We start from the raw sequence: 14,296 nt of genomic DNA on the forward strand, positions 1-14,296 counted from the left end.
AGTTATCACATAGGAAAAAAAACATCTGATAATAGATAAAGAAAGTGCACAATATCCAAACCAATACAAACAAATGAATAACTTAAGAATAAGTAAGTAAAAGAGAAGAGGTCCTCAACATAGAGTGTATATAACTCAAGATGTATCACTCCCATCTACTTCCGCCTTCACTGCTGTCAGCAGACCGACCGGGATGCATCTTGACTGGGCGGAGCTTGATTATTGAACTTGTAACTGTTGTCTGCAGTGATATCACAACACTGCAATATGAGGACACGCTCATATGACCGCCACCCGTCTCCATCCCTGGGCAAGGCACAGGTCTGTAAATATACTGCTCAGTTCACATGATGCTCCCACGAATTCTTCGTCTCTGTTGAGCCGCTGATGTCATATTTTCTTCTGCAGCAGACTCGATCATTCTGTGATGTCGTCTAAAATGCTTACTTCACGGTGGTTATTGCACGCCCAGCATTAACAGGAAGCAGCCTGTGGTTCTTTTAATCATATGACCATATGGGTATAATGTGAAATAATAGAATGTTGCTGTTAATTCAGAGATAACTGGGTGTGAGTCTTGTAATGCCGGATGAGATGCCGAAACAGGAATGCAGCCAGAATGCATTCCTATATGTGCTCATAGGAACTTAGTCTTAGGTCATTTCTAAACAGAGCTGTGCGCTGCTAAGAGCTAAAGTACAGGCTGTTATCCATTTTAAAGCACCCTAGGCCTATTGATGTGTATATCAGACATTATTACAGAAATATTAAGCTATTGGGAAGTGTAAACTGTACCTAGTCAGCAACCTTGGACCACAAGCTCTCATTAATTGATTGTAAACACACACACTGCTTCTATGGATTGATTGAAAACCTGGCTCCATTACCCTGCAAGATGTATGGCTCACTTCCTGATGGCTGAAGGTAGAAGTTTTACCATCCCTTCTCCCTCCCACTGCCTAGATATTTGTAAAATGACACCACGTCATATGACTTCCTGTCTTGTAGGTGTAACTGGGGCAAAAGGTAGGCATGGGGAATAAAAGGAGGAGGAAGGATGCCTGCTGAGTCCCTCGTCCCTCTGCAACCACTGCCAGCGTCAAACTAAAGGAAGACAGAAAATGGCTCAGTCCGTGACGATGCCGGAAACTCAAGGAGCCATGGACCGTGAGCCCCAGAGGGACAAGACCAGGACCAGCTACTTTGGCAACGTCAAGACCAGGTCAGGCCTCTAAATACATGGCTTACTGGAGAGAAAACAAGGGGAAAGCTCTAAGCAGACATGTGACGTGTTTGGCTGGCATTTGCTTCTCGGATTTAAGCACGATACAATTCAGTCTTTCAATATTCTCATGAAAAGGGTAACATGTCACGGTAAACAGGAAGAATGTGTCATGCCAGACTACGATACAAATAGTAATGCTTGTTGAGCACAAAATGCACATTGTCATCAGCTGGTTTCATCCTCTGTCACTGAAGGACTCCACGCTGCATCAAAGAGCATCATGTGGGGGAGAGCTACAACAGGAACTATCCATTGCGCAGACAACACCCACTCCCCCTATAAATAACTCTGATCAGACTGTGAGCACTGCTCTGTTCAGTCAATCACACTTCAAATTCTTAAAACAAATACGTCCCTCAATCTCTGCTTTTAAAGGGGAATCCATCCTGAAATATTTATGTTTCAGCGTGGCAATTCAATCTTGAACTCAAATAATGGAAACCTAATGAATTAAATGCAATTTAGTGGAAAGCTACAAACACAAGTAAGAGGACCTTTGAATTTAGATTATTTTTCCTGTCTTGTATGATACTAAATTAAATATCTTCAGGGTTTTCACTTGTTGTTAGACAGACTAAGCACTTTGAAGATGCCACCCTGGGTTTCATAGTAGTGTGATAGACATGTTTCACTATTTAGTGACTATTTTGTTTTACAGACCAACAAATAATTGATGAATTGAGAAAATGAGTACTCGCATCCATTCGTGAGTTTGAACCTGCAACAGAGATCATATATCATATATAGAACTCTAGCAGCTGCTTTATAGACAGTGAATAAAGACATAAATCCTATGATACTATCACCATGCCATTCCAGTGCAATAATACAGTGATTGTACTGGAACAAGAGGACATTTTATGATATATGGCTGTGTGCTACATAAAATCAATACTAGTTGGATGGAAAGTTACAAGGAATCAAGATTGGAGTCACATGAGAAGTTTTTGAGGATCAACAGTCAAGAGCTTTGCGGTAGCATTTTTGGAAAACATGTAAATGATCCAATGAATTTAAAGACATCACTTCGGGTTCAGTGAACTTGGGAACCTTTTTTTAGACTAAAAGATTAATTGATTGATAAAAAAAACGAACAAAGAATGATAATATAATAGTTAGTTACCATGCAAATTCAGTTTCAGGGGGATTTTTTTTACCTTAGTTAGTTTATAACATACTCTCAGTGTTTTTTAGAATACATTCAGCACACGTGTAACCTTCTTAATAAATATAGCGCGATTATAATCAGTTTTTTTGTTTTTCTGCTCTTTCTCAGGCTGGGTTCCAAGCTTCCTCCCGGTGTCTCTCAGCCTCCACAGTTTGCCAAGCGGCCCTGGGAGACTCAACCTCAGGCGCGAGTGATGCAGGAGCCTGCAGCCAGCGGCCAGCGTCAGCACCAACCCACCGTGAGCCGGCCTCTCAACCACACCCCCCACATCAGGAACCCCAAACTGCGACAGTACTACCTGCAAGGTGCGCTTACAGTGTTTGACACATCCCCTGGGCAGGGAACAGACGGTTTGCATTCAGTAGAGGCAAAGTGCAGGATGATTTCTAGTTTGAATTTACATTTTATCACACTCATACTGAGTCTGTTGGCAATTTCAAGTCTTTGCATAAAGTTATTTTCATACAGGGAAAAGGTGATAAGGCATCGGAGCTCAGGATTCTTTTGTGTGACAGAAATAGTTTTTTTCCTCTCTCAGAGGCTTCATGGGACCATAACAATACTGCAGTGAAGCAAGAGCATATGAGAGGACCGTCAGATGACAGCACAAGCAGCAGGGTGAGTCACATGTTTTTGTTTTTGACTTTGTCTCTTGACTTCTTGCGTGCATTGAGGAACACAGCTTGTGGGAACCAGTGAGACATAAATATGGGAAGTTGGGAAGCGACAGACAGATGATGGATTTATTGCTGCATCTATAGATTATCTGGTGAGGTATGCTAGAGCAAGCCTTTTGCGGCTGGTAATTGGTTTCACGATTTATGGTCATGAACAAGTCTGATAAAGAGCGTCCAAGGTTCAGAGTTGAGTGTCATAGCTGTCAGAGACGTTCCCGAACGCCATGGGAAAGCAGAGTCTCTTTCAGAGCCTCTACAACAAATACAGACGGAGGAATGTAGATTCAGATGTTTATTCAAAGGTATTTCTCTGCTGTTTTTTTTTATTTTTCTGCGGAGCTGCTAAATATGAAAGCAAGTTTTTTTGGATTTTGGATTTTTTTTTCTGTCTGCCTGAGATAACCCCTGTATTTATCATGAATGTGGAAAGGGCGTCAATGCTTATAACTAAGTGTTCCCGTCTAATTTGTTTGACCTTTGCATGGAAGTTTTCATCATTGCCTTTTCTTTCTTTACTGAATTTCCTTTGTTTTCTGTCTTCTTCTTCTCCCTAAAGTCAACAAACCTTTTTAAACATTTTGGTTTCCATTGAGTTCCAAGCTATACCAAGCTAAAAGTAATGTACTCTAACACAGCAGCCCTGCAGTATATCTTAACTTCATGAAGGTTATAATGTCCAGTTTTTGTTGAAGCTGTTTCAGAGAAGTGTTTATTCAACTTCAAGTATTTTGTGTACGTTGAGGTTGACAGTAGAGTACAGCTGCAAATCCTCCTTTTTTAACTATTGAGCAGCTTGTGTTTGTTTGTTGTCTCAGGGGTGCATGTTTTTATGTTTAAGATAATATTCATCCATTTATTCATATACATGTACACTCACACAAACACATAGTTTATGCCTAAACGCACACACAGCTCCAGATACATCCACATGCTCGCAGCCACATTCAAATCACACAGTTTCTCTGTGGTCATAATCTGTCAGCAGCCAGTAATCTAATTTAGGTCAATGGGTCCATCTGTCAGTGGATGACAGTTGTGGAATTTTCACTGTTTCAACTATTAAACTCACCAGCTATGATCCATTTTATATAAAAGGTTCACATCAGATTGAAACATGAACTGATTTAGAGTGAATGCAGTAAGATCTGCAAAACAAATAGCAGTGGGTATTTGAGCCCGTAATTATATTAAAGTAGCTGTTATTAGAGCTCTTCCATATTATTTGCTCCTGCACAACTGATATGCATAAAGGTGGATGCAAGACCACATTGTGCACGAGTGAAGAAAAACTTCTTGAGATCTGGTTTGTGATCAGATTTGAATCTTTTCTTGCGTTTGTGTTTCAGGGTCTCCCCGGGGACACGGTGTTCAGCGTCTCATCTCAGTTCAACAGTAATGGCACATCTTCAGTAGAAGAGGGCAAAATTGGTCACCGTCCCTCCGTTTGCACTTCAGATTTACCCTCCTCGTCTGCTACCCTCGTCCCTAGAGAGGTAAGAGTTTATTGTAAGCAGATGATGGCACAGTGTGTATGTTACGTGTGGAAAAAGATAGATATTAAACAGGTTTTTTTTCCTGCTGTTGCTGACTAGATATGCAGAACAAAACATTTCCCCTGTCCGTCTTATGACTTCAGCTGCAAATATTTAGCTTTAGGAAGGAAGTGCGTTGCTTCATATTTAACCAAGTCAGAAAATCAATACCTCACCACGAAACATATCCTTGTCAACAAACTCTTCTTTAGCTGTAGAAATATGCCTCCAGCTCCTCATCCACAACCCTCATGTGTGACATGGAGCTAAGATTTGACTACAAACAAAGAGAGGTGGGGAAATGCTGGCTTGTAGAAAGAGGAAGTAGTCACTGCTGTCACAGAGTTGTGTCTATTTCAGTGTCAGAGCTATTCTTATCATGGCTTCCTTTCTGAAGCAGCTGGTCGTCCCGAAGGGAAAAAACACTTCCACCGGTCAAGGATCGTCTCAACAAGAACTGGACTCAGATCTTAAACCGAAGCGAGAGGCGGATCCAGAGACTTTGGAAACACTTGCTGCTCAACCTCAGCCTCCCTCACCAGAAGCAGAATATGACAAACTACTGGTAAGAAAAAAAAAAAAAACATCTTCCTTTACTGCATGGTCTGCATTTCAAATTGAAGTGAAGAGCGCCTAAAAACATACATTAAAAAATGAGTTTGAGTTGTTGTCAAGTTGAGTGGATTTCGGAGCAGAATCCGGACACAGGTTTGGACAAAGTCTATAAGCAACTTTATCAGAGTAAATAACGGGTGAAAGTAGATCCGGAGGCTGCGGTGGAACGAGGCAGCCAGAGTATGAACCTGAGACACAGGGATTCACAGGATTCAGGCAGACACAAGGATCATTAGGCCCTTTTCACAGCAGCCATTTTGACATGTAATTGAAGGGCAAACACAGGTGTGATTAAATAAATACATGATGGCCCTGTTCCATTTAGGTGGGCTGGGGCCCTGGTATTGTGCATGCTGGCTCACTGTAATGGCTGTGACACTAAATAGAATCTTTATCAGGCTAATCAATTACACCTGTGTTTACCCTGCAGTTACATGTCAAAACAGGCTGCTGTGAAAAGGGCCTATTAGAGACAAACTAGAAAACCCCGTTGAACCATGTTGATATACTGAACAATATGGCAGAAGACTGCAATGTAGTGCTGCTGTAGATATACAACAGGAACTTGATGTGTAGGTTGATTGGCAGCAGGAGAGAGATTGAGTGCCACGCCCAGACAGGCAGTGGAAGGACAAACAGCGGACAAAACAAGAAACACAAGGAAGGGGGGGGGGCACAGGGAATGAGGACGAGGGACAGACAAACCATGACTGTTGTTATCAGTTCACTGAAGAGATTTCACCTCTAAACTTCTCAGATGGTTTCATGTAAATAACTGTTGTCACAACATTACAGCGCTGAGGGCTGACTGAATTTAGGAACACAGGAATCTTTTTGTTTCCAAAATGATATAGACAGCGAATAAGCAACAAACTTTGACATTTGAAAATGATGTGTTAGGACTAAATTTACCGAAATATAATGAAGTTGACTTTAGCTTTAGTGTTATAACTTCTCTGCACATACATATGGAAGTGTGGCGCTCCTTTATGAATAAAGAAAGACGTTTTTTCATCACATTAACTCAACTCAACTTAATTTAAATAGCACCTTTCATAAAATCAGGCAGCTCAAACTGCTTCACAAAGCAAGATTAAAACAGCACAAACAAAATAAAGACTAAACATTACAACAGTAAACAATACAATGTTAGAATAAATAAAAGTCACAATAATTAATAGGCACAATAGATAGATATAATTAAGAAAAACAGAACTTTCTATGTTTTTATTCTGGGCTACAGTTGTATTACTAGCTTGATTTTTATATTTGAATTTTATCAAGGACTGCAACTAACAATTGTTTTCATTGTTGACTAGTTTGCCAATTATTTTCTTCATTAATTGATTCATCATTTGGGCTCTAAAATGTCAGAAAATAGTTTTTAAAAAAAAGGCACATTTTGCTGTTGTTAACTCTGATACGATTTGTGATGCTGACAGGATGTGGAGGCGGTGCCGATGCCTGATGGACAGCTCTGCTTATTGGCTCTGCCACCAGAGTGCTGTCAGGGGGGGGGACCAGAGGCCATGCGGTACCTCAAACTGTTCTGCCGCTACATCACAGACCGTAAGGTCGGTGTGAACAGCAATTCTGTCCCGTTTAGTTCTCTACAGCAGCAGACGTCTGGACGCTAACATCATCCCTTTCTGTCTCTGTTAGGGTGTAGTTTCAGGAATCCTATTGGTGACGTCTAACAAGATCTTCTTTGACCCATGTAAGACACATGCTCTGGTGAAGGAACATGGCTGTGAGGAATACCTCCTGTCCTGCTCTGTTGACAATCTGGCATCTGTCTCCTTCTTCTCTGACATCTCACACGTTCGATTCAACACGTCACAGCAGAGGTCAGCAATGATTCACTGTTCCTAAACTACACACACACACACACACACACACAGATTACATTTTTTTTATTCATTTCTTATTAGGAGAAAAGGCAAGAACATTTTCCAGAGTTTGAAAACCGCCAAAAGCCGAGCAGGCGGGTTCCCAAACCCAAAGGGGGAGTCGCTCCCGGCTCGGGTGTCTGTGGCTGCATCAGATTTGTCCCGTCTGGCCCTGAGCCTGACCAAAGAGGTCTCTGGGGAGGAGGAGGAGGAGGCAGAGAGCAGAGACATGGCGGAGGCTGAGGTGGAGCTCGATAGCAGCCCTCTGGAGGTGCTGTCGGAGGCGTCTGAGGGCGACCTGGGAGTGGCTGACCTGAGCGGTGCTGCAACCTTCTGCTGTGGCGGTCAAGAGGCGGTGAGTAAAGTGAAGACGGAGCCGCTTCACACTGATGAAACAGGGATGCCCTCTGAGAAGAGTCGGACTGCAGGTACGGATGTGAATCGGGATCTTTCTCAAAGATGGCTTATTGTTTTTGTTTCTATTTTTCTTCGCCACGAGTCAGCCCTTGCTCTCTGTTTACATTCAGTGCCTCAAAGGTCATCAGCAGGAAATCCTGGGAGTCTGATGTTTGTGCGGCTGCGGGTTCAGCCGTCTGCAGCAAAGAAAAAGGGTGCAGGAGGCCTTCAGCTGGGGTCGTCAAAACCTTTACCTAGAAGGGATGCCTGGATTGTCCTTTCACAAGAGAGGTAATGCAGTAACTAATGACTAATGGGATTTAAATGGATACTCCAGCGATTTAATATCAAAGTTGGGGGACTCACAAGAGCCTAATTTTAAGTGCAGTGAGCTGAGGCTACTTTCATACAGCGTCAAGTTGACCTGCTGTGTAGCAGAATATTTTCCTCATTTCCCATATCAGTATCTTTGACCATTGGTGCTTTATTTTTAGTTGTTTAGGTGTTCCTCATCTGAAACTTAAATAATTGTGAATGATTTGTTGTTGTACCTGTTTTATAGGATTGCACGTACTTCTCATGTAGCTTGGTCCCCCCTAATGTCAGATTAAAGCTTTTACCCTTGTTTGCAACCATGACTGAGACACCTCTAGTGTCCTAAAACACTTAATCCTGCATCTCCCACAATGCAACCTGGTGGCATTTTTCATCAGAATTCCCCCACCATTAAATACAAACTTCATTCAAACCCCACATATCCAGTTGTTACCTCAGCTTCTCTGGTAATGAATTTAACATCTCAAGCCCAAGCTAAAATAACCCTGACGACATCACTATGACATCATCTGGGTCATTTTTTGGAAAGCTCCGCCAGAGCCACAGAACAATTGTATACAAAAGTTTTCACAGGCTGTGCTCAACTGAACAGCTTGTCCACTTCAGCCTGATATGAACACACTCCATCTACTTGTGATGCTCAAACTGATCACTTCAGTTTATTTATAATATTTACTTTCTCTGACTACTAATCTCTTGTCATTCATTGAACATTTCAGTAAAAGTACAAAGGTTAGTGAAAGGGTGGAGATGGCATCCAAAAAGTAACTATTTAACACTGTTGGGAGGTAACTAAACACAGTTAGTTAATATACTGTATTTGAGTATTGTTTAGATATACATATTCAATACGTGAGTATTGAATATCTCTATATTATGCTACTAATGCTAGTAGTTCATACTATTCCACTACATTTCAGGAAAATATTCACAGCTTATTCATACTCACAGCTTCAGTTTAGATAGAAAACTCTACTTCAGTTAAAGTAGAATTACTCATTTGAGAATATATTCATGAACGTTAATTAAAAGCATTCAGAAGCTCCTCCTGCTTATGTCTCTTGTGTTGACGCAGCTGTTGGGATTGTTTGTCTTTTCAAAATGTCTGAGTGACTGCTTTGTTTTCCACCTGCAGCTCTGACGAGCTGTACGCCTACCTTACACACTGTCGACCAGACTTGTGTGTACTTGAGGGAGGGGAGGAGGAGAGGGAGGCGGACCGTGATGAAGAGGAGTTTGTACTCATTGAGGACAGAGAGGAAGAGGAAGGGGACGAGGAGGTGTTCCAGAGGCACCGCAGCTCGGGGGACGACTGGGAGGTGAGTAGGTTCATTTCAGTCTCACAGGACAGTTTTTGGTTCCTTGGACACTAGATTTAAAGGAGAATGACATTGACTGTAATCTTAAAATGAGAAAGCTTGAAGAAGAGACTAAGTGTGTGTTGTGTTCAAAGGAATTAGAACTTAATGCAACAGTGTTACTAAAGGCTCTGCAATCAGCTGGACGATCACTTGATTTTGGATGCGAGTAGATATTTGCGGTGTTCCAGTCATCTGTGAGGAAGGTGTGGATTAATATTTAATTATCTTTGAGCGTGTTGGGACAACTTTAACTGGCAAAGCTCAGGAGAAAGTGAACTGAAAGTAGCCTTGATTATGAGCAGGTCAAGGCTGGCATTTTGAAGGCATATGGGCTCGTGCCCGAGACTTATCGGCAGAATGTTTTGCAAATAGAGAAGGCAGGAATCTCAATCGTATTTTCAGTTTTCTCGTGAGGAAGAGTCATTGTTTGCTCGATGGTGCTCGGCACAAGGGGTTCAAATTCTGGCAGATCTTGGGGCCTTATGGAGGAGTTTAAAAACTGTGTGCCCGAGAGAGCTGCCACTTATCTGAATGAGCAGAAAGCTGTAAAATTGTCTGACGCTGCAGTTCTTGCAGAGGAACATGTACTCATTCATGAGTGTTTGGTGAGTGGTCTGTTACGCAACCCAGGTTTAGTGACAACCGGTTCAAGAGCCTCGGTCGGGCCGTCTCAACCCAGTGTGTCCAGTAGTGCAGAAGTAGGGGTACTTTGTGTTAGGATGCCCGACCGGCCATGGAGGCAAATGAGCAGATCAAGAGTCCAGAAGAGGTTTCAGATGAAGCTTCATTTATTTTTATACTCTAACGTCACACCAAAGTTCATACCAGTCTGCACCAGTCTCTCTACCCAAACAAAATGATCTCATTATATACACCTTGTCACTCTAATTAGCCCAGACATACCATCTACGGGTAAGTATATACAATATATGTACAATTAATATTTACATGATTTCACCAACCCAAAGATATCAATAATAATTTACAAACCCCCCCAACCCACTTCCTGTGGTTGGTACTTCCCGGAACTATAAATTGATGCTCGAGACCCCGGGGAACTATTTTGCCCGAACACCCTGGGAAGAGGAAACAGGTAGAGGTGAGTTGTTGCAATAGTTATACTAACTTATCTTTAGCTTGGCAATATATATACACTATTGTTCTGCCACATAACTAATTAGACATTATTACAATTTGGCCTGTTCAATCAGTCGCTCATTGCAGTTGTCTGTTTGTTCGTAGGGAGAACAAAAGGAACATCTCTGTGTGTCCCAGCTGTGCACATGGCTCCCAGCATCCACAGTCCAACAATAAATGTATTAGTGCTGGGCAAGTTAACGCGTTGTTATCGCGTTAACGCATTCATGAATTGACGCCGACAATTATTTTATAGCGCGTTAACGCATTTTTTTTATTTTGAAAGTCCGTGGAGGAAGTCTTCAGCAGACTACGTTGATGCAGCGTGTGGGAGTACACGGAATACACGGCGTTACAACGTGCACCAGCTGTTGCTCTCCCTGGAGACTGGACATTGCTGCGGTAAAGTCAGCAGACACTTTTAGTGCACCTATATGCTGAAATTCACGGTAAACGCATTCAAACGGCACAGGTCGGGAGCGAGCAAAGGAGACAGTTAGCGGAAAGATTAACGTGAGACAACATCCGGTTTCTTCAGATGAACATCCGGTTTTCAGAATAAGATGCCAACAAAGTATGAATTATATTCACATTAAGTATAAAACATGCTACCTGCATCTCGTGAGTTAAAGGGAAAATATACATATGATATAAGAATGATATAATATAAGAAATATGATCGCTACTGTGTAAAGGGAATACTGCTGCTAAAAAGCACCTGATGTGTTTAAAGTGTTTGTAAATCAAATGTTATTGCCCTTTTGTTCATATAGCAGTACTTTTAAAATAAAAGTGCGCAACACACTACTTTTGAATTAGTTATTGAACTTTGCCATAACAATGTGATTAATCGCAAAAAATCCATGCGATTAATAGAGATTAAATATTTTAATCGTTGCCCAGCACTAAAGTATATCCAATAAAATTGTGTGCGTGTGTATTTTCCTTGGTACCTTCATCGCATCACATCTCAAATACTGTCCCCAGCATAGGTAACGGCGGTGTGTTATTACACTTTGTTGAACACTGGGTGCTTATATGTAAACGGAGACCCCTTTACGCGTCCCCGGTTTGTGACTGTGGTCACACAGGTTGTGGTCTTGTTTTAAATACCGCCGTGACATCCTGAACCTGTCTCATGAGCATCAGCTCGCTGGCCATCTTGGTGTAAATAAGACATATGATCGGGTGTTGCACCATTTCTTCTGGCCTGGCCTGAAGAAGGATGTGGTGCGGTACTGTAAGTTATGTCATACATGTCAGGTTACTGGTAAGACAAATCAGACGGTCCCGCCTGCACCATTGTATCCAATCCTGGCCATTTTAGGGGGCTTGTTGTTGACTGTGTTGGCCCACTCCTGAAGCTGATGCATTGTCATGCTTATAATTAGGTTGCATTGTTTATTAGTTTTTTTTGTGTGGGGAAAAAAAAAAAGAATTACAAACTTGGGGTGGGAGTGTTACACGCTCAGCCCTTCTCTTTGTTTTTAATTAATCAATGTATTTTTTGCAGATGGTATTGATGGAAGAGAGTGGGGACAAGCCAATGCTGGTCATCGACCGGGAACCTGACGGGCTCAATGATATCGTAGAGAGCAGCCACATTTTAGAGGCTTCGCATGTCAGAGAGGTGGGTCACACACACACACGCACACACACGCACCGCAATATACACAAACTCATCACACACATGCACCAGCTCTTTCTGATATTTCTCCCGAGACCACTTTCTTACTTTTAACAATTACCAAATATTGATAATGAACTGGAAAATCACATTGACAGGAATTTGTGACCGCTAAAGAGATGACTAATTGTGACTTCAATGGTACTTTGAGACTTTAGTAATGTATAAATCGAGTAACTGTAACATAAATATGTAACATCAACATAAAACGGTTTTAAGTGACACTAAGCTTAAATGCCAGTTGTTTGTAAATATGGGTATGACTTTGTTTTATTTATGTATGCAAACAAGGGGAAATATGTGTTGTATAAATAGTATTCCTGCACACTAGAGATCTATTTAAGGTATGTTGTAATGTTTTAGAAATTCACTTCATACAGTTTAAAGATTAACAAGATAGTTTTGTCAGTTGGTTCAGTCTGCTGTTCAGTTTGCAAACAGTTAGCTGCACTTTGGGAGTTAGAAGATGTGAATATTTGACTAACTTCTATCTAATAACTAGTTTGTGTGGTGCAGCTTGTTTTAATTTCGAGATAAGTTGATTTCCATTTTGTAAACACTTGTGCTCCAAACTACACTTACATGTATTCAGAAGAGCCAGAGTAGAAGAGTACGCTGATTGCTGCGCAGATTTAGATCTCAGCATCTGGCGCTGTTCATATTGGTGCTCCTTCCTTCCTCCTTTAATCTTCTCTCAGCTATGTAAGGAGCTTCCTCCGAGGACAGTTGGATACAGCTGGCAGCTGACTTACAGTACGTCCCGTCACGGCGCCAGCCTCAAGTCCCTCTACAGGAAACTCAGTGCCACGGACTCCCCTGTGCTTGTTGTCATAAAGGATGCACTCGATGAGGTAAAAAACACAGTATGATTCCTCTAATATTAATCTTGGATGTTGTAATGTCTTTTAATTAATTTATTGTGTCTTGTTGCTCTCTCTTGTGACCTTTCTTCATTAGATATTCGGGGCCTTCCTCTCTCACCCTCTGAGGCCCAGTGAGACGTTCTACGGCACAGGAGAAACGTTCCTCTTCATGTTGCATCCTCGCTTCAAGGTGAGGCGCCTAACAATCAGCCCTACCAAGTGGTTCTGTTGTTAGTTCAGCCAATTTGTAAAATACCTGCTAAATATCACAAATTCCATTTTTTGTGTGTGTGGTCAAATGTCAGAAAGTCATTAAGAAAGGGTATTGATGCCTGCGTGAGACAAGTTCCTCACAATAACATACTAATGTTTTGTGGTGATTGATTCTGCCTTTTCTCTGTAGTGCTTCAGATGGACTGGAGAGAACTCCTTTTTTATTAAAGGAGACTTGGACTCCTTTGTTATTGGTGGAGGCAGGTAATGCATTTTTTACAACTTCCTTTCTATTTTGTCTGGAGAAAAAGAAAACTGGATCGGCATTTCAGTCATTTCTTTTCCTTTACGACTCCATGTCTCCTTTTCCGCAGCGGTCACTTTGGTCTTTGGGTGGATGAGAATCTGTACCTGGGTCGCAGCAGCCCCTGCTACACCTTCAACAACTGTTGCCTCTCAGAAACCAACGACTTCCGGGTCATGGAGCTGGAGGTGTGGACGTTCACCTGAAAAGGTCGCCGAGTTTCTCTTTGACTCGCGTTGCCACTGATCAGCTTTATCAAGACAGCATTTACTGTATCACCGGGTAGAAACAAATACAGCCACTCATTCATTTCATGGTAACATCCATGTAAAAAAAAAAAAAAACTATTACAAACTGCTGGATTTATCTGTGTGATTAAGTGCTGAGGATTTTACTGAACTGAACAAGGCAACCCGATCTCCCGGAGTGGGGGTTTAATGGTGGACTGTTTCATTGTTGGTTTGGCAGAAAAACTGTGAACCGGATTCTTTGAGCCCCAGAAACTGCACTTTGCTCTTAATGTGAATGAGTAGCTTCACGATATCTCATCATTTATCATGTGAACACGACGGTACACCTGTCTTTAAAGCTTTCATATAACTGCTCAGTTAATGCTGGAAGTTTGAAACACACATTCGTCTTCTTATGAATAGATTTCTCTGTTGAAAACCAAACTCTACACACACACACACACACACACACACACACAGCCACAGCCCAAAGTCCCACAAACACAAGCTCTTGTCATCGGACACCGATCATTTCTATGGATTTTCATCAGTTAGTGTCATAGACGGCATAAATGAATACTGGAATTAATCATGTGCACATAC

At 41.8% G+C, this 14,296-nt stretch overlaps 1 protein-coding gene across 5 annotated transcripts; it reads left to right on the plus strand.

Moving 5' to 3' along the window:
- The first annotated feature begins 219 nt into the window (after window positions 1–219).
- LOC116383760 (nuclear receptor coactivator 7) lies at window positions 220–14,148 on the plus strand. Of its 5 annotated transcripts, none has more exons than XM_031847842.1 (16): window positions 220–321; window positions 1,009–1,222; window positions 2,562–2,758; window positions 2,992–3,071; window positions 4,477–4,623; window positions 5,060–5,227; window positions 6,720–6,851; window positions 6,940–7,124; window positions 7,209–7,594; window positions 7,694–7,853; window positions 9,034–9,217; window positions 11,910–12,026; window positions 12,782–12,934; window positions 13,041–13,136; window positions 13,350–13,423; window positions 13,534–14,148. In XM_031847842.1, the coding sequence occupies exons 2-16, from the start codon at window positions 1,122–1,124 to the stop codon at window positions 13,667–13,669; spliced, it is 2,316 nt and encodes a 771-aa protein (XP_031703702.1). In that variant the 5' UTR covers window positions 220–321; window positions 1,009–1,121; the 3' UTR covers window positions 13,670–14,148. The 5 variants fall into 5 exon arrangements, with proteins under 5 accessions (XP_031703702.1, XP_031703701.1, XP_031703700.1 ...); XM_031847841.1 differs by having other exon boundaries at window positions 13,350–13,419; XM_031847840.1 differs by having other exon boundaries at window positions 7,209–7,853.
- Window positions 14,149–14,296: the final 148 nt, after the last annotated feature.

Source organism: Anarrhichthys ocellatus, unplaced genomic scaffold (genome assembly GCF_004355925.1).
Source record: "Anarrhichthys ocellatus isolate YVR2014 unplaced genomic scaffold, GSC_Weel_1.0 scaffold7, whole genome shotgun sequence".
NCBI classification, from domain to species: domain Eukaryota; kingdom Metazoa; phylum Chordata; class Actinopteri; order Perciformes; family Anarhichadidae; genus Anarrhichthys; species Anarrhichthys ocellatus.

Excerpts from the sequence above, each read along its gene's own strand:
- LOC116383760 (XM_031847838.1), top strand. The coding sequence starts at position 1,122 with ATGGCTCAGTCCGTGACGATGCCGGAAACTCAAGGAGCCATGGACCGT. Across the intron at positions 5,228-6,719 it reads CAGAATATGACAAACTACTG|GATGTGGAGGCGGTGCCGAT; the intron begins GTAAGAAAAAAA and ends TGATGCTGACAG. Across the intron at positions 12,935-13,040 it reads TAAAGGATGCACTCGATGAG|ATATTCGGGGCCTTCCTCTC; the intron begins GTAAAAAACACA and ends TTTCTTCATTAG.